The 21047-nt window shown below is 38.6% G+C and overlaps 1 protein-coding gene across 4 annotated transcripts in view; it reads right to left on the reverse strand.

Moving 5' to 3' along the window:
• Rbm27 (RNA binding motif protein 27) overlaps positions 1-21047 on the reverse strand; it is a 71797-nt gene that overhangs the window by 8071 nt on the left and 42679 nt on the right. For 3 of the 4 annotated variants that reach the window (XM_005069177.4, XM_005069176.4, XM_021226639.2), the window contains 10 exons: positions 20628-20777; positions 18443-18587; positions 17997-18150; positions 16789-17085; positions 14737-14877; positions 11587-11706; positions 10096-10170; positions 9804-9968; positions 3425-3529; positions 3131-3319 (listed from right to left, as the gene is read on the reverse strand). In XM_005069177.4, coding sequence (XP_005069234.1) covers positions 3131-3319; positions 3425-3529; positions 9804-9968; positions 10096-10170; positions 11587-11706; positions 14737-14877; positions 16789-17085; positions 17997-18150; positions 18443-18587; positions 20628-20777 — 1541 coding nt within the window. The remainder of the gene's footprint in view (positions 1-3130; positions 3320-3424; positions 3530-9803; positions 9969-10095; positions 10171-11586; positions 11707-14736; positions 14878-16788; positions 17086-17996; positions 18151-18442; positions 18588-20627; positions 20778-21047) is intronic. The other variant, XM_021226640.2, reaches the window with a different exon arrangement.

Here is a 21047-nt window from a genome sequence, read left to right on the forward strand (position 1 = left end):
AGCACCAACAAAAATGGATCTTTACTGTCCTGTCCTCACATCCCTGTGACTTAAAGAAAATATTCTTTTTAAAAAGTTTTTCCTGAACTTATATAAAGTTCTACTCATGTATTACAATATTTCATACTTAAGAACAATGCTTTAAACTTTTTATTTAATATCTAAAAGTAATAAAATATATATGCCAGAGCTCTGCAAACTACAGTTCACAAACCACATGTAACACAGAAGTCTAATTTTGTTTGTTTCTTTTGCTCTTTTGTTTTTGTTTTTTTCAAGACAGAGTTTCTCCTAGCTGTCCTGGAATGCTTTGTAGGCCAGGCTGGCCTTGAACTCACAGAGATCCACTTGCCTCTGCGTCCTGAGTGCTGGGATTAAAGCCATGGGCCACCACCATTGATTTTGTTTCTTAAGAGGTGGGATTCTCGCCAGATGGTGGTGGTGAAACGCGCCTTTAATCCCAGCACTCAGGAAGCAGAGGTAGGTGGATCCCTTGAGTTTGAAGCCAGCCTGGCCTATAGAGCAAGAAAATCCCTGTCTCAAAATGGGGGTGGGGGTGGGGGAGTAATGCTCCTGTTTTCTAGTCTCACGACTTGAACTAAAGTGATCTGTTTGCTTCAGGTCTTAAGTGCAAGGACAATAGGGCACACCACTGTACCTTACTAAGCATCCTGGCCTCTGATGGGCTATAAACTAAAAACAGTTTGTATTTTATTACAATGGTTATTAAAGGAAAAAAGGGAGACTAGGTACAGGCTTCATCATTTAGGAAGGAGGTTGAGGCAGGGATTTCATGAGTTTGAAGCAAGCCTAAACTATATTATGAGTTCTAGGCCAACATGCACTATAGAGTTAAACCCAGTCTCAAAAATCAAACAAAGCCACTTTGGTGGTACACACCCATAAGTCTAGCACTAGGAGGCAGGATGAACAGGAGATCTAGGCAAGTCTTGGCCACACAGTAAGCTTGAGAGGTTAGCCTGGCTCACATGAGATGATCTCAACAAACTACAAGGTAAGAAAGCATGTAAATAAACAGGAAAAACAGAATGAACAAAGGGAGGAGAGGGGAGCAGAAGAAAACCAGAGGAAATGAAAGTACAGGCAGGTGAAAGGAGAGAAGAAAACATGACAGATACCATTTGTAGACCACAGGACCCTATAATGTCTTTCCACTTGACTCTTTACAGAATACGTCTACCAACTTTTTAAAAGATTACTTTATTCATATGTATGTGTGTGTGGGTCTGTTGAGTATATGCCTTGTGTCTACAGGTACCTGAGGGGGGCTGAAGAAGATTCTTCAGCACTAGATTTACAAGCAGTTGTGAGTTACATGGGTGCAGGAACTGAACTTGGGGCACCTTCAAGAACACGCTTTTTTAAGCCAGCAGTGGTGTCACACACCATTCATTCCAGCACTTGGGAGACAGAGGAAGGTGATGTGTTCAAGGCCAGCCTGGTCTACATAGTGTGTTCTAGGATAACCAGAGCTATGGAGAGAGCCTGTTTCAACCACCAACCCCACCAAGAGCAGGAAATGCTCTTGATTGCTGTGTCATCCCTCTAGGCCTAAAGTCTGCCGATTTTACACTAGTAAGATCTATGTTCTTATGTTTTATAGATAACCTGGACTGTATATTATATATTATATGTTTAGTTTTTGTTGATCTGTACATGTTCAGAGGTGAATTTGCTTGTGGAGAACTGATGCTGACTGACACTGGTGTCTTTCCTGATACATTCTTCTATTTTTTTGAGACAGGAACTCTAACTGAACCCTGAGTTCAACAACAGGCTAGCCTGACTAGCTGCAAGTCTCAGGGCTTGTCTCTGTTGCCCCAGTACTCGCGTTATAAGTGTATGATGCTGGCCTAGATTTACAAGTCTGATAGGGATCTAGACTCAGTTCTTTATGTTTTCCATCAAGTGAACTATCTCCCCAGCACTAGCCACATACATTTCATGTGAGTGAGGCCTTCCTCATCATGATCGGCCTCACCATCTTTAACACAGTTTAGAGTTAGAAATACTTTTTGCAATTAAAACGTCGGGGGTGTCAGTGAAATGGCTCAGCAGGTAAAGGTGCTTGCTATCAGGCCTGGTGATCTGAGTTGGATCCTAGATCCCCAAATAGAAGAGACAAACTGCCTAAAGTTGTTCTCTGATCCCCACATGCATGTCCTGGTACATCACCCCACCCCCAAATAAATAAATAATGTAATTTGTAAAAAGCTGCCTGGGTCTGGGGAGCCTGGCTATCTTGCCTGTGTGTAGTACTTGTCATCTGTGTGATTATGGTAGGCAGTTTAAGACTTGATTTTTAATCGGAAGAAAGACTTCCTCTGGAGTCTAGGGATGAGGCTCAACCTGTATAGTGCTTGCCTAGGAAGCACACATCCCTTAGTTAAATGCCCAGTATTACCTAAACCCAGGCACAGAGGTGTATACAAATACATGCCTGTAATCTAAGCATTTTCAAAATGGAAGCACGAGAATCAGAAATTCAAGGTTATCCTTGCTTACAAGGCGGTTCGAGGACAACCTGGGGTACTTGAGACCTTGTCTAAAATTTTAAAAAAAGACTTTACTGTATATAATTTCACATGTTTTCATACTTACAGTCATTTAACATTACATAAACCCACTTAAAACTCTAATTCAGAAATGTCTATTAAATGAATTAGTAAATGGTTGGAAAGAGAACATACTATGCATGTTTATTTGTCTGTAGTCAAACTCAAATTATTAGGGTGGTAAGCATGTTCATTCTATATATAGTGTTAGCACAGATCAAATAAACATGCTTACCACCCTAATAATTTGAGTTTTGCTTCTATTCCAGATTAATTTGCTGCCTAGGAATACCTGGTAAACTGAAATAATCCTAAAATGAAATCTGGCTTTGGAACATTGTCCCTCTACAAATGTGTTTCCGAAGATTGTTAGGGAATTTCAGAGTAAAACCTACTTACTGACTTCAAAAATACACTGATAAAAATTTGGTAAGGTTGAAGATTTAACAACTAACATTTCTAACCTAAAAATCATTTGACATTCACAGACTGTAACAAACAAAAGTGCTGAGTGCATTGTTTTTAAAGTTACCATGAGTTACATGAAAACTTACTGAGAAATGCTGAAGCAACTCATCCTTTTCCTCCTCAATGAAGCCTCCAACTGAGAGTGCTTTGGGTCGGTGGTCCACCACCATGTGATTTAGTGAGCCCCTCCCTCTTCCTCGACCCCGGCCTCTTCCTCGACCTTGAGAGGACATGGTCTTTCCTCGCCCCACAGGTAAAATACCTAATCTTGCAGCCTAAATAACAGGAAATAGAAGGGAATGCACATTGTAAGCTTAACCCTTCATAAGTAAATAATGAGAAAATCTATTTTTTGAGATGTTATATAGGTTAAATCTCACCTCAACCTGTAACTGACTGAGCTTTTTTCGTAATTCTGTTGTGTCTTCTCCTGAAGAGAGCCTCTTGTGGAGGTCCAGTTCAGTGTCTAGTAGCTCCTTCTGGGCCTGGGAAAAGTTAACAGTGAAAAAGGAGACTTCAGGTAAACACTAAAATCTTATTCAGAGCATTACAGCTACACAATAGCCTGCTTCTCCTCTGGAAAAAAAAAAAAAAAAAACAAGATAGAAAGACATGTGCACTCTGAGGAAGCTAACCTTTACAGATATAATACTGTAAACACAGTCAGCATAATGACTCCTATGGGAAGTTAAGTGTAAGGGCTAACCAAGCAGCATAATAAAACACAACTAATCACACAAAAACCATATAGAGCAAGTATTTACCAACTTTGCTCACACCTACAGTCCCAGGAATCAGAGGTTAAGGCAGGCATGTTTCAAATCAAAGCCATCCCAGGCTACAGAGAGGAACCTTGTCTTAAAACAATTACATTAATTAATTAAATAATTAATTAATTAATATATAAAATAGTACAAAGAACAGTACAGAATTTCAGATTAGCAGACTGGATTCTCTAAGTATTTCCACTCTTTTTTTCATATGAGACAAATTACCAGTCTTCACTTTACATAGTGCTCAAGGAAGTCAAAAAAGAGCTTCCCCGGAAGATAGCTGGAAGCCACTTGATGTGGCAACTGGGAACCAAACTTGGGTCCTCTAGAAGAATTGTATTTGTTCTTAAACACTGAGCTGTTCTCTAGTCCCCTGTAATTTGCAAAAGGCACATATGCAATAATTAAATAAATAATTAAAAGGTTGAGTTAAAAGAATGACTGAAACTTTGACTAGCCTTCTCTACAGAGTGTGTTCCAAGAAAGCCAGGGCTGTTACACAGAGAAACCCTGTTTTAAAAAACCAACCCTCCCTCCCCCAAAAAAGAACCTACAAGTTGGAGGGAGGCAGGGAGGGAGGAAAGGGACCCTCATATGTTCTCTCTGGCACTGGAGGAAATATCAGTAATAGATCTGAATTGTATTTTTAAAGATTTTTTTTAAATTTAGTTTTACTTTATTTGTGTGTTTTATTTGCCTAGACGTATGTGCCTGGCACTCAGGGAGGTCAGAAGAGGGCATAGATATCTTGTAACTGGAATTACAGGTAGTTGTAAGCCAAGATGTGGGTGCTGAGAACCAAATCTGGGTCCTCCTCAAGAGGAGCACGTGCTCTTAACCAATGAGTCATCTTTCCAGCCCCTGGATTTATGTTTTAAAAAAGCCCCTTTTCCTTACAGACGTATGTGTCACCAAGCCTAGCTTTTAAAAAGGAAGCTTATCAGAAAAATCATCCACCATGACAAGTAGGATTCATCCCAGAGATACAGGGATGGTTCAACATAGGAAAATCTGCCAATGTAATTCACCATATAAACAAACTGAAAGAAAAAAAAAAAAAAAAACCACAAGATAATCTTATTAGATGCTGAAAAAGTCTTTGACAAAATTCAACACCCCTTCATAATAAAGGTGTTGAGAGAACAGGGATACAAAGAATATACCTAAACATAATAAAGGCAATACACAGGAAGGCAACAGCCAACATCAAACTAAATAGAGAGAAACTCAAAAGTGATCCCACTGAAATGAGGAAAAAGACAACGCTGTTCACCTCTCCATATCTATCCAATACAATACTAGAAGTTCTAGCTAGAGCAATAGACAACAAAAGGAGATTAAGAGGATACAAATTGAAAAAGAAGTCAAACTCTTGTTATTTGCTGATATGATAGTTTACCCCAAAAACTCTGCCAGAGAACTCCTATAACTGATAAACACCTTCAATAATGTAGCAGAATACAAGATTAACTCAAAAAAAAAATCAGTAGCCTTCCTATAAAGTGATGATAAACAGGCTGAGAAAGAAATCAGAGAAACATCACCCTTTACAATAGTCACAAATAACATAAAATGTCTTGGGGCAACTCTAACCAAACAAGTGAAAGACCTGTATGGCAAGAACTTTAAGTCCTTAAGAAAAAAATTAAAGAAGACATCAGAAAATGGAAAAATCTCCCATGCTCTTGGATAGGTGGGATCAACATAGTAAAAATGGCAATCTTACTAAAAGCATTCTACAGATTCAATGCAATCCCCATCAAAATCTCAGCACAATTCTTCACAGACCTCAAAAGAACAATACTCAACTTCATATGGAAAAACAAAAAGCCCACGATAGTCAATACAACCCTGTACAATAAAGGACCATCTAGGGGTATCATCATCCCTGACTTCAAGCTCTACTATAGAGCTATAGTAATGGAAACAGCTTGGTACTAGCATAAAAACAGATAGGTAGACCAATGGAATCGAACTGAAGACCCTGATATCAACCCACATACCTATGAACACCTGATCTTTTTGTTTGTTTGCTTTTCGAGACAGGGTTTCTCTGTATTGCTTTGGAAGTTGTCCTGGAACTCACTCTGTAGACCAGGATGGTCTCGAACTCACAGAGATCTGCCTGCCTCTGCCTCCCAAGTGCGGGGATTAAAGGCATGCACCACCAATGCCCGGCTGAACACCTGAATTTTGGCCAACAAGCTAAAAGTATAAAATGGAAAAAAGAAAATATATTCAACAGATGGTGCTGGTATAACTGGCTGCCAACATGTAGAAGACTGCAAATAGATCCATATCTATCACCATGCACAAAACTCAAATCCAAATGGATCAAAGACCTCAATATAAATCCATCCAAACTGAACCTCATAGAAGAGAAATACCCTTGAACACATAGGCACAGCAGATCACTTCCTAAACAGACTACCAGTAGCACAGACTCTCTGAGAGCAACAATTAATAAATGGACCTCCTGAAATTGAGAAGCTTCTGTAAAGCAAAGGACGGGGTCAACAAGACAAAATGGCTGCCTACAGAATGGCAAAAGATCTTCACCAACCCCACATCTGACAGAGAGCTGATCTCCAATATATACAAAGAACTCAAGAAACTAGACATCAAACTATCAAAACATCCAACTAAAAAATGGGGTACAGCTCTAAACAGAATTCTCAACAGAACAATCTCAAGTGGCAGAAAGACACTTAAGGAAATGTTCAATATCTTTAGTCATCAGGGAAATGTATATCAAAACAACTCTGAGATTCCATCTTACACTGATCAGAGTGGCTAAGATCAAAAACAATGATGACAGCTTATGCTGGAGTTAGGGGAACATTCCTCCATTGCTGATGGGAGTGCAAACTTTGTACAGCCTTTGTGGAAATCAGTATGACAATTTCTCAGAAAACTAGGGGTCAACCTACCTCAAGACCCTGCAATACCACTTTTGGGCATATACCCAAAGGAGGCACACTCTACACCACAAGGACATTTGCTCAACTATGTTCATAGCAACATTATTTGTAATAGCCAGAACTTGGAAACAACCTAGATGCCCCTCAACAGAAGAATGGATAAAGAAAATGTGGTACATTTAGACAATGGAGTACTACTCAGCAGTAAGAAACAATGACATCCTTAAAATTTCAGGCAAATGGACAGAACTAGAAAAAAACCATCCTGAGTGAGATAACCCAGACCCAGAAAGACAAATACAGTATATACTCACTCATGAGTGGATACCAGACATAAAAGAACCCAGCCTACAATCACAAACTCAGAGAAGCTAGAACCCTCTTCCAGAAACAGATGGAAGCAGATGCAGAAATCCACAACTAATCAATGGGCCAAGCTCCTGAAGTACAATGGAAGTGAGGGAGGAGCAATAATGTGAGCAAAGGAGTCAAGACCATGCTGGGGAAGCCCACAGAATCAGTCGCCCCTAGCTAGTGAGAGATCACTGACTCTGGTCTGACAAAGGCGGAACCTGCATAAGACGGAACTAGACTCCCTTAATATAGGTGACAGTGGTGCAGCTGGGACAATATATGAAGCCACTGGTAGTGGGCCCAAGATCTAAGTCTTATGCACAAACTGATTTTAGTGGAGCCCATTCTACATGGAGAGATACCTTGCTCAGCCTAGACCAAGGGGTGTGGGAGTAGAGTCCTGCCTCCATGAGATGATGGGAACAGACTTAGTAGACTTCCTAGGGGAGACCTTACCCTCTCCGAGGAGCAGATGGGAAATGGGGGACAGAATGGGGGAAGCGAGAACTGGGATTTGAATGTAAAAATTAAATTAATAAACAAAGAAACAAAAAGGAATCTTTTTTTTAAAGACAGAGTCCATGCAGTCCAAGCTCGCCTGGAACTCACGGCACAACTGAGACTGGCTGTGAATATCTCCTTGCTTCTATTGCCAGTACTACAAACAGTTTTTCTCTATGTCCAGCTTTCAAAAGAACCCCGATGAAAGAGTTAGCCTTTCAAAACAAAACACACCCACATATTTCTTAGAGTGCACATGTGACACAGCGCACCAGTGGAGGTTAAAGCACAGCCCGTGGAACTCAGTACTCTCCTTCCACCATGTGGGTCCTGTGCATGGAAGCTAGTCCTCAGGCTTTGCAGCAAACCCATCATGCCACCTCGGCAGCCCAATAATTTACTTCTAAATTTTTTAAAAAGTATAATTTTGAATATGCTGCATATGTTTTTATATAAATGTATACAGACACATGCATTAAGTTTATTCCCATTTCTTCAAGGGCTGAAAGTAACCTTAAAAAATCCCAATACAGAGCTATGATGCAACGAAACTTCTGTACAAAGCAAAGCAAGTGCTCTGCTAGGGTTAAGAAATGGACAGGGTGATAAAATTAGGGTTAGCTGGATCCAGAACTTCTGATTACTCTTTTTTTTTTTTTTTTTGTTCGTTTGTCTTTTAAAGCCAAATCTGAAGCAAGCTTTAACTAAATACTGGCCAGGTTGATAGACTCTGCCAGATCCATTCCACGGTTCCCAAGATATGGCCCTGATTACTCTCTTAATTAGCGTGTTACATCTTTTCTCTTGTCAAAATCGATGGTTTTATGTTCTATTAGTAAGAGATCATAGCATAGCTAGAAATAGAAAATATTTCTTTCCTTCTTATATTGTATCAATTTTTCCTTCAACATAGAGATACATATTGAATTTAAATAGAGATATGTGTGCTGGGAGTATAGTTGCTGAGTGCACTTGCCTTACAAGGCCCTAATTCAGTTCCCAGCACTGGGTGCGGTGACAAGTTGATGATATTGAAGGAAGCATAAGGAGGTTCAAGGCTGTTATCCTTGGCCACAAAGTAAGTTTGAGACCAGCCTGGGATATATAAGATCCTATCTCAAAAAAATTTTTTTTAAAGATTTTATTTATTTATTATGAATACAACATCCTGCCTCTATGTATGTCTGCAAGCCAGGAAAGGGCACCAGATCTCATTACAGATGGTTGTGAGCCACCATGTGGTTGCTGGGAATTGAACTCATGACCTCTGGAAGAGCAGTCAATGCTCTTAACCTTTGAGCCATCTCTCCAGCCCCTATCTCAAAAATTTTAATCATCATATATTTAATTTATCCCACAGCAGTGATAGTCCATGTTTTTTAAATCCTAGCACTTAGGAGGCAGAGGCAGGCAGATCTCTAAGTTTGAGGTCACCCTGGTCTACAGAGTGAGTTCCAGGACAGTCAAGCCACAGAGAGAAATCTTGTCTCGGGATAAAAAACAAAAGAAAACAAAAAACCCAAATCCTATCCCACATTACAGTAGCACAAGTCTGTAATGACTACAATCAGGCTGTAAAGGCAGGAGGATAACACATTCAAAGCTATATAGTGCCACTCCATTTCAAACAAACCACACATATAAACAAAGTCACTTCTGCAGAACCAAAAAAACAACCACATCTTCCCTAAAAACAAAATTTTTTTAAAAATTTAAAGATTTATTCATTTATTACATGCCAGAAGAGGGCACGCACCAGATTAAATTGTAGATGGTTGTAAGCCACCATGTGGTTGCTGGGAATTGAACTCAGGACCTCTGGAAGAGCAGTCAGTGCTCTTAACCTCTGAGCCATCTCTCCAGCCCACAAAATAAAATGTTAGGCCTTTAAAAACATAAAAGGCAAAACGGACAGTTCATCAGGGCTGGTTTATATGTATATGCCTACTTAATTTTATATGTATAACACCTATTTAAAATGCACTTGACCTGAGGTAAACCCGAGCACTAGCATTATCCAAGCAGGATTTTAAACTTATAGCATTAGTGAGAAGGCATTATTCTCTAACAGACTGCTTCTCTCCCACTAGTTCAGTAGTAACTTTACCAGCTAGTTTGGGGGCTGCTCATGGACCACATTGCAATTTCAAAGGGCCAAACACATCGCAGATATCCTGTAAATGTGCTAGAGGAGAAATGGAATTGGGTACCTCCGTCTTTGTCTTCACTTTGGATGGTGTGGAGACTGCAGAAGATGTTTTTAATTCATCTTTCAATTGTGAGATCTTCTCTCCCAGTTCTTTCAAGGTCTTCATTATATTTGCCCTTTCTTCTGGCTTCATGTTTTTGTTTTTTTCTAGCTTAGAGATTAGCATCTACAAAATAACAATAAAAAAATAAATCTATACTAAGTAAATTTAAGCCCTAAAGCCTTAATATTAAAACTTTGTACATCAATTCTACATGACATTCTAGAAAGTAAAGGGTGAGTTCTTACTCTACCTTCTGGCATTCTATTTGCTTTTCCAACATTTCTTGCCTCTTTTTCCTCATGTCTTGCTGTAACTTCATTGCTTCCTGAATACAAGATAAAGAAGGAAGACAGTATGTATTAAAAAAAAAAAAAACTCTGCCAATGATACTTCACAATTCATTTCTTCTCTGAAATGAACTTTCCCTCCTAAATCAAAATCAGATGAAAGTAGCTGCTGAGGAGTAGGTGTGGCTAGTACATGTCCGTCTATAAACCCAGACTGAAGCCAAAAGATCAGCCTGGGCTACACAAGGAGAATCTGTCTAAAATCCAAACCAACCCAACAAACAAGAAACCTTAAAATCAGAAATGAAGCATTTGGATATAGTTTCCCAACAATTCCAGTATAACTATGTAATTTATATCTATACTTTGTATCTTTAAAGAAAAGCAAACTATTTTCACTTTCCAGTATAATAGGCTAAATCCTTATTTCTAAAGCTTAAAGTTTTAAAATATGAGATACAGCTATAAGCTAGGAATAATCCGGATTCAAAATTGTTTGACTAGAAAATGTTGTTTCTACATTTCTGGTAATCAAACCTTTCTATGGAGACAGTACACAAAAATATATGTTTTTGTCAGGGAGTGGTAGTGGTGCATGCCTTTAATCCCAGAACTTGGGAGGCAGATGTAGTCAGTTCTCTGTGAGGTCAAGGCCAGTCTGATCTACAGAGCTAGTTCCAGGACAGCTAGGGCTGTTACACAGATGAAACCCTGTCTTGAAAAGCCAAGAGGTAAATAAATAAATATTTTGTTTTGTTTTACTGGAAACCCCTATGAAATGACAGTGTTACTCAAATCTGAGTCATATGATGAACCATAAGCATGTTGTACTTATGTGAAACATTATTTGACCTTAAAAAGGAATTGGAAAAGAAAATACCTTGAGCTGGGGATGTAGCTAACTGGTAGAATACTTATCCAGCATGTGCCAGGCTCTGGGGTTTCCGTCCCCAACCTCATCCCACCACCCCAATTAGAAAAGAAAGAAAGCCATCTGCTTTTCTTCCTTGTGTGAAAAAAAAAAAAAAAAAGGTAGTCAGGCATGGTGGCGCCTGCCTTTAATCCAGCACTTGGGAGGCAGAGGCAGGAGGATCTCTGAATACGAGGCCAACCTGATCTACAATGTGAATTCCAGGGCAACCTGGACTGCACAAGACCCTGATTTGAAAACCCATACCCCGCATAGAGAAAAAGAAATACAGCATATAAAAATATTATCAGTTATAGCTCAGTGTGCTTAAGGCCCTTGGTTTAATGCTCAGAACCAAACAAAATCTATTCCTTGTATTTAATGTGGCTACTGAAGGCAACTGTCAAGCATTTTTCAGTCTGTTCATCATTTTTAAGTGTCTTAAATGAGGAGAAAGTGCGGCATGTCATATAGCTCTACTGCAACACGAGTGTAAAGGTGTTAGCACTAAAGAACTAACATGCAGAAGAATGGGGACTGTTACCTGTTTCTTCTTAAGAGCTTCTTGAACATCATGAGATTTCGACCCTGAGCAAAGTTTAGAAGGTGCCTTTAAGTTTGAGGAGCTGTATATTGGTTTTGGATGACCTGGAGTAGAAAATACCTTAAAAAAAAAAAAAAAAGAAAGAAAGAAAAAATAAAAACCAAAATAATAACACCTAAATGTTATTGTATGTATGACTAAATAAAATCTTAAAAATGTTTAAGACCATTTTCAGAATAACTGTTTCTACTCAAGACAAACTTTGGGGATGGGAGGATCAAGACATGTATCTCAAAGCCGGGCGCCTTTAATCCCAGTACTCGGGAGGCAGAGGCAGGCGGATCTCGATGAATTCAAGACGAGCCTGGTCTACCGAGCGAGTTCCAGGACAGGCTCCAAAACAATACAGAGAAACCCTGTCTCAAAAAAAAACCAAAAGACATGTATCTCAGGCTGTCCTGGAACTTGCTTCATAGACCAGACTGGCCTCAAACTAAAAAAGTCTGCCTCTGCCTACAGAGTGCTGGGATTAAAAGGGCATGCACCACCAGTGTCCGGCTTAGACAACAGTTTTTTATATTTAAAAACTTCAATAGCTGGGTGTGGTGCCTTTAATCTCCTCTGTATCTTCTAGGTCAGTCTGGTCTATACTGAGTTATTTACCTTGTCTCAAACAAATGAACAAACACATTTCATACATAAAAGCTAGTTCTTTATAAGTTCAGTTGTACCTCAAAAGACAAAAAAAAATTTAGCAAAATACTCTGTTTCTTAATATGTTTCCTTCCTTTTACATTTTAATTATGAGGAAAAGAATAGCAGTCCTCTGGCCAGGCGGTGGTGGCGAAGCACACTTTAGTCCCAGCACTGGGGGGCCGAGGCAGGAAGATCTCTGTGAGTCAGTCTGGTCTACAGAGAGTTCTAGCACAGGCTTCAAAGCTATACAGAGAAACCCTGTCTTCAAAAACAAACAAACAATAGCAGTTATTGCCCACAGGAGATGCCCTGCTACTAACCAAGACCTTAGTGTTCTTTTATTACATATAGTATCACAAACTACCCACATTAGACAAGGTTACTGTCATGACCACAGCGAACCAAGACAGAATCAAGATCATTCCATAATCATGAGAAAACACAAAAATGTCAACACTTTCCAAACCATAAAAATGGTTAACATCTCTCCATCTAATGATTGTTGCTTCTCAAAATTTTAATAAAAATACATTTAAAAATCTTATTGTATTTATATCCCCAACTACTATCGCAAACATTTTGTATCACTAGTTATAGTTCTATCCTAAAAGACATGGATTATTTTTTCCCAACATAAGCACCATACTATCATCACACTTAAAGCCGACTGATTTTTCTTGTTATTAAATTACTTAATTTACTTTTTTGTTTTTTTCAGACAAGGTCTTACTAAGAACCTCAGGCTGGCAGTCAATTTACGTTTCTCCTGCCCCAGCCTCCTGAGTGCCAACTATATACTTTTAAATTTCATTTTGTTCAGTTTACTATGCCCTAAAACACACTTCGTGGTACAAAGAAAAAGTATTCCTCAGCTGGGCGGTGGTGGAGCACGCCTTTAATCCCAGCACTCAGGAGGTAGAGGCAGGCGGATCTCTGTGAGTTCAAAACCAGCCTGGTCTACAAGACCTAGTTCCAGAACAGGCTTCAAAGCCACAGAGAAATCCTGCCTCAAAAAACCAAAAAAAAAAAAAAAAAAAAAGTATTGTAAGTTAAATGCATTTTACTGTATGGAAACACTACATTTTAGGAAATCAGTCACTTGCTGATAAAAATTTGGGGATTTCCATAATTAAAAAGAGCTTACAATTAGCTTAAACACATGTACTTTACATTTTGGACAGCATATCTCTGGTGCAAATTCTTAGAAAAAGAATACATTACACATATAATTTTGCTAAACAATGCCTCTAGTATTTCCATCAGCATTTAAATTTCAAGTACACTTGGGATTTAATGATGTAATTTCTTTTTTTTTTACTATTTATTAATTTTATTTTATTTGCATTGGTATAGAAGGTGTCAGATCCCCTGAAACCAGAGTTACAGACAGTTGTAAGCTGCCATATGGGTGCTGGGAATTGAACCCGGGTCCTCTGAAGAGCAAACCAGTGCTCTTAACCTCTGAGCCATCTCTCCAGCCCCAATGATGTAATTTCTTAAAAAGAGTATAATTTTATTTTTTCCATATGGCTACCCATTTATACAAACTGACCTGATACTAGCTAGTCAATATAATAAATTCCTTTTGCAATGAATTCTATTTGAGATTTTCTGTTCTGTTTTGCTGGTTTGTTAATTCCTCCTGTGCCACCATCAAACTGGTTTAGGAACAGATCTTATAGTAGCATTCGGACTATCCTCCATCACTTTTCTTTTTCAGGGTTCCTCTGACTATAATAACCACTACACTAGAGTTACTGCACAGGTATATTCCTAAAAGCAAAAGAAAGACATTCAACACTTGATTTTATGACAGAATTAACCTTCATTGTTTTAACATTCTATTTTAATTTTAACTATTTAGCTATTTTTAATTTAATGTGTGTGCATGTGTGTCTGTGCACGTACATGCAGTGCCCACAGAGGTCAGAAGAAGGTGTCAGACCCAGGAGCAAGTTATAATTGTCAGTTGCTAAGTGTAAGTGCTAGGAACCAAACTCAGGTCACCTTTAGAGCCATCTTCCTAGCCTTCACTAGGTTGATAATTACATCTAAAATGAAAATGAGAACCAGATGTGGTAGCACATGTCTTCAATATCAGCACTTGGGAGGGTGAAACAGCAGGGTCATGAGCAGAAGCCAGACTGAGCTATATGTAGTCAGATTTTGACTCAAAAAATAGGTGGTGGTAATGGGGAAGAGGGTGGACTATTAAGGACATCTACCTATTAATAAACAGCTAAAGGCTAAAATTCTCTAATTCTTAGATAGTTCTAAATAAAAGAAAATAAACCAGAAAATTCCTGACTGAGATATGGAAATTAGGGAAGAACACTTAGGTCAAAAGGCATGATTGTCTGGTTGAGAAAGAGACTACAAATCTTAATGGGAATGAATTTTTGTGACACTGTATGAATGACTCTAAATATACATGGAGGTCTCAGGAATGCATACCGGGCTGTCCTCTCCAGAACCACCAGACTGATTTAGCAAGTGAGGTGTGTCACTCTGGTTAGTACTTGCATGTCCAAGACGATGTTTAACAGGAACTTTGTTAAGAACATAGGCACCAGAGGTCTGTGGCTTGCCCATCATCTGTAAATACAAAACAAACATCTATGTGATATAAGTTTAAAAACACACCCAAAGAATGATACAAATTTAAGACAGGAGTTCAAGTTGAAATGAGGTGCCTTGATTACCTTTAAGATTGTACTTTTTAAAGCATTATGAATATACAGATGGATTTATTATCCATATTGTTTTGGATGTCTAACACATAACAACTGGGAGGAGCTCACTAGTATAGCATGTGCAAAGTCCCTTGATCCAATCCTTAGCTCCAAAAATACATATTTCACAGTAGTGTATACACACACCCACACACACCACTCATGTAACTTTTAAAAATCTTCTCCAGTATACAATGTTTTGGAGACAGGATTTTTTAACAGTATAAAAAGAAGTGTAATGAAAAAACAATCTTAGGCTCCATTCTTTCACTATTCATCCAACATTGAGGAGAAGTGTTCACATTTGGGTCCAAATATGAAACAACACAAATAAAAATGTCTGATTTAGGTTCTAATGAGCAGAAATGATTAATAGAGCTCAGACTACATACTGTAAGGAATATATACATGCATATATTTTTCAATGTTTTGAAATAGGAACTTGCTATTGTAGCACAAACTGGCCTCAAACTCACAAGTCTTCTGTCTCAGTGCCCTGCTTGCTTGCTTTTGGTTTTCCATCAGAACACATTTACCTTGAAGATAGTAACCTAGATGGAAATTATTGCTGTCAATATCTGAACTGCCCTAATGCACAGTGCTTAGCTTTTTCCTTTTTACTTATCCATTCAAATGTTCAAGAAATACGTATACACCAGGCATTATCTATTTTTTAAGCACCAAAGACAAAATAAACACAAAAATCAAAACTCTAGTTCTTGGCCAGACATGACAATGCAACTATATGTCCAGTGCTTCTGAAGCCAGGATAGAGGATCATATCAGGGCCAACCTAAGCTACAAACTGAAAACTCCTCTCAAAAATACAAAAAAAGACTCTTACTTTTTGTTTGTCTGTTTGGTTTTTTTGTTGTTGTCATTATTTTCAAGACAGGGTCTCTCTATGTAAGCCCTGGCTGTCCTGGAACTTGCTATGTAGACCAGGTTGGCCTCAAACTTACAGAGATCTGCCTGCCTCTATCTTCCAAGGGCTGGGATTAAAGGCGTGTGCCACCGCCACAAACCAGCCTTCATTTCAGTTTTTAAAGAGGTAACTTGTCTGCATGGGAAAGGGTAGGACAAATAGATGGATATGAAAATGACTAATTTTAATATAAAACAAAATAGATCAGGATTCAGAATTTAATGGTAGTAGTACATGTGCCTCGCTGCAGATACTTCTTAAATATCAGATTTAAAAAGCTCCTCTCTAGAGACTACTCTGTCCTACAGATAAAGCTAAACAAGTTACACCTAAGTGAGCCACACAGTTATAGAACACTCCTTTCATTTTTAGGGTACTGCAAAGGTTTTGAAGTAGATTCCTGGGCATTTCCTGAAGGAATTGGTTCAGAAGATGAGGTGGGTAGGTAAAAGTTAACTAGAGTTTAGATCCCAACATCACATAAAAAGCCAGGCAGGCAGACTTAGATTACCACAGCCACATAAAAGTCACCTATAACCCCAGTACTTAGGAAGAAGAAACAAAAGGATTCTTAGGAAGCTGGTCAGAGGCTCAACAAAGACACACAATGTCAAGTTTGGGCCTATAACCAACCAAATCACCCACCCACCCACACCCACACCAAATAATTACTTACAAGATGGGTGGGGTCAAAGAATCTGTACTTCTATAATAATGACGTCTTAGGAAACTAGATAATGCTGTTTTATATATCAAACCATGAACAACTCTAACATGGAAGGTGTCGGGGCTATGAGTTGGAAAATACTGGCTGGGAAGTGAGACTAGAGTGTTGGTAAACATGATTACCTTCTGGATACCTCCATGGACGGATGCAGGGGAAGACTGGGTCACCATCACCTGCTGCGGATGAAGATGCTGTGGTAGGTTATGGTGCTGCTGTGAAAGGTGACTCAGGGTATGCTGCTGTTGCAGGAGGAGCTGCGCTGGGGACTGGAGTGCTGGTTGTTCATTGTTCTCTCTATGCCACAGGACTCGAATGAACCGATTGTTCAAAACTGCTTCTGTGCTAGAAATAGCTTTCCTGGCCTCCTCATTGGTAAGGTATTGGATGAGTGCTGCTTCTGGATCACCCTTGAACGCAACCTTTAAAGAAAATAATGGGAACAAGTTAAACTTGGACAGTAGTTAAACATGAATTAATTTTGTGCCTCCAAATTCCTATGTTGAAACCCTAGCCCTCAATGGAGAACAATATTAAGGGAAAACAGTGAGAAATCAGGTGTCTACAAGCTAAGGCAGCATCCCTCTGAAGCAAATGAGTACAAGTAGCATTAAATCCCTGGAGCTGGAGTTATAGGCAGTTGTGAGTCACCCAATGTGGATACTGGGAACCAAACTCAGGTCCTCCTGAAGAATAGTTCATGCTCTTAATTGCCAGACTGTCTCTCCTACAGTTGAACAGATTTGTTTATTCAACCTGTTGTATTCAACATAGATACCTATGTATAATAAGCCATCCAGTTCTTTTTTTAAATACCATAAAGAATAATGATGGAAAACTTTCAAGAGAAAAAGGACACGAATTTAAGGACATGACACTTTAGACTAACATGTAAGTATTCTCAATTAAATCCTCGCTTCTAACCACAAATTTATAAATTCAAACTTATAAGTAGGCATCAAAAACTTATACAGTCAATACAACTGATTTGAACTTGGATAATATGCCAAAAATCTCAGCTTCTCAGATAATAACATTATGATGGAGGGGGATGCTTTTGTTCAGACCAAGATTTCTGAACAACAACAATAAAAATAACAGGAACTGGTCCAGTGTTTTCAGGAAAGGACTACAGAAAAGAATCAAATGAATTCTCAAAAACAAATTCAACTAAATAATTCCACTATACACACATGCACACTGGATATATAATAGAACTTAAAACTCTTTGCAAAGATGTCAAAACTACAACTGACTCTAATCAAGAACTGTTAGGACTACTTCCCAAGTATCACAGCATACATGTATTCTGTTACTGATAAAACGAATTTACCTGGATATTAACTATGGTTCCAAATTTGCTGAAGTGTTCGTTGAGCTTGGTAATGTTGTTCAATTCCTGGGGGATTTTTTTCACTTCTAATTTTGTGTTTGTATACTGATTTTTCCGCAAGAACCCTGGTTTACTTTGATTGTTGTTCCCTTGCCTGAAACAAACATTGATTAATCCTGGTTAATTCTCCCATCATTTCCCCACACCCTCCTGGTTTTTTTGAGACAGGATTTCTCTGTGCAGCCCTGGCTGTCCTAGAACTTGCTCTGTAGACCAGGCTGGCCCCCACCCCTGAGATTCACCTGCCTCTGCTCCACAAAGTGCTGAGATCAAAGGCTTGTTCCACCACTGCCAGAAAGGTGAATGCTAATTTTAACTACTTTATTAACACAAGTGAAACAACACAAGCATCAATTACATATTTCTAATAAGCAAAACAATCTTACTTTCCCAGCCAAGGCTTCTTTGTAAGTGGCCCTTCCAAACCACTAATAGCTCTCTTTCGGCTCTCTGGTTCCAGGACTACTCTGGTAATGTTGCTATTAACTGAAACAGGAACTGGTGGTTCCGTCTGGATGACAATATTAGCAGCTGTTGAAAACAAAAATTCCCATAAATACAAATGACAGGATTTATTTAGTCTAAAGCTGAAGAGTCCTGTGGACAGCATTTATTTACTACCATTTTCTACTTTTGTTTTGTTTGACAACAGATCACTGGTCTCCTGCATCAGTTTCCCAAGGGCTAGGATTATAGGCATATACAACCCTGTCTAGCTTACCACTTCCTTTTTTTTTTTTTTTTTTGTCTGTTTGCTTGTTTCTTACTGGCTAATTCATAATTGCTAATCTAAGTATTTCTCTTACCGGAGAAAAGGGTCTGGACATCTTACTTCTCTGGCAGGCTACATTGTCTCAGCCATGTCTCCCTTTCCCAGAATCCTCAACTCCTAGCTTGCTTCCCTATTGGCCAACAGTGCTTTATTGATATATACACAGGACTTCCACATCAATGCACCATGTGCACATTGAGAATGCACCACTTCCTTCTTAAAAATGTCTATCATCAAGAAAGCCAGCAAATGCCTCCATTCTTTACATTCAAAAAATTAAAATGCAAGATTAAAGTCTCAAAAAAGGCAATCCAATATGACAATTAACTCAAGCACAGATCATCAATGAATGCAAGAAAGTTATTGGAGAAAGGTGTCTGAATAGCAAGACATTTGTTTTATATATGGCACCATAAATTTACTTATTTGATAAATATGTAACAATTACTGTTTTTGACAAGGGATCAAACAGTACTAAAGGTATTTATTATCTGTCTCCTGTCACAATCCAACAAAATATTCACCACATTATAAAGACTCATGATTTTCTAATATGCAATATTACTGCTATTTTTTTTGTTTTCTTTTAAATTATTTTTTATGTACATTGGTGTTTTGCCTACATGTATGTCTCTTTGAGGGTTCTGGATCCCCTAGAACTGGATTTACAGTTGTGAGCTGCCATATGAGAGCTGGGAATTGAACCCTGGTCCTCTGGAAGAACAGCCAGTGTTCTTAACCTCTGAGCCATCTCTCAAGCCCTTGTATTCATTGTTTTGAGACTGGGTCTCATTCTGTAGCCCAGGTTGGCCTGGAACTCAGCAATCCTCCGCCTCAGCCTGCTAACCACTGATTGGGATTATAGGTGTTAGACACCATGCCCAGCTATGTGTTTATATGGGACCCTATCTCAGGCTTAGATATAAGTTATTAGGGAAGAAGGAAATGAACCCGCTTCTATTTAATCTAGTTTGATTTAAGGGGCAGCTTGGGACAGGGTCTGACTTTGTAGCCTGTTTGGCCTGTAACTGATTAAGTAACTAGGCTGGACTGCAACTCACAGAGATCTATCTGACTCTGCCTCTTGCATGTTGGGATTAAAAGCATGTACCATTTCAACTGTCATGGACTGATTTTTTTTTTAAGGTTTATGTCTTAAAAACTTTGAAGCAGATCCTGATAGATGTAATTTGGGGGTTGTTTGTTTGTTTGTTTGTTTTTTCTGTTTTTAGACAGGGTCCATGTGGCCCAGGCTGGCTTTGAACCTGCTATGTAGATAAAGATAATTTTCAGTCCTTGTCCTTCTGCCTCCACCCAGATGAAAACTATATGCCACTGAGTCCAAATATATAGCTGTAATCTTAAGGAGTAAAGTGATAAAATGCTAATTTACTTTCAGTGTTTAGGCTTGTAACATTATTGGCTGGAAGTTATAGCTCTCAAAATACAGAATACACTGATGATCACTTCTTTGAGGGAAAGGGACCAGTCATCTCACATTCTTATATCTAAACTCTAGAGCTGTGTCCAGCACAGAGCTAAAATGGTCTGAAGTCCTATCCAAAGAAGCAATTAAAAAGTATTACTATTTTCTGTGTCTAAAAAGAAATATACTCTAAAATACCATTAAAATAAAATTTAGAAGTGAAGTTAATATAAAACTATTGAGATATTACAAAATATCTTTAAAAAGTATAAGTAGCCTGACTTCCTCAAGTGAGACCTGAAACACAAAGGTAGTATCAGCTTTACTGAGGAACTGCTGCACAACATTTGCCGTCAGAAGAAGGTGCTCTCACCTCTTGGATTTGCATCCATATCTCCAGATGTGAGGCCAATCAGGTTGGGACGCTGTGTCTGTGCTCTTGAAAAGAACTGTCTGTACTGTGATCTGCCAGAACTGGTGATACTAGGAGCTTCAGGGTTATAACCATCTGGTTCATATGTATCTGAAGAAAAACATTAAGAAAATCAGAGAGTACTCAAACTATTTCCTTGTTACTAAAATTAAGAGCTGTTCAAGTTATGTGTACTTCAAAAATAATTACATTAAAACATATACACTTCTATCAGACACTCCTTTAGGAGTAAAAGATAACAGCACTACTACCACAAACATGAACAGCACTAGTATCACAAACATACAGACATTCAAATTCAAACAGTGATGTTTACTTCTCAATATACTCAGTCATGTGTACTTTGTATACTAATCACTT

The sequence above is a fragment of the Mesocricetus auratus genome, unplaced genomic scaffold (assembly GCF_017639785.1).
Source record: "Mesocricetus auratus isolate SY011 unplaced genomic scaffold, BCM_Maur_2.0 Super-Scaffold_6730, whole genome shotgun sequence".
NCBI classification, from domain to species: domain Eukaryota; kingdom Metazoa; phylum Chordata; class Mammalia; order Rodentia; family Cricetidae; genus Mesocricetus; species Mesocricetus auratus.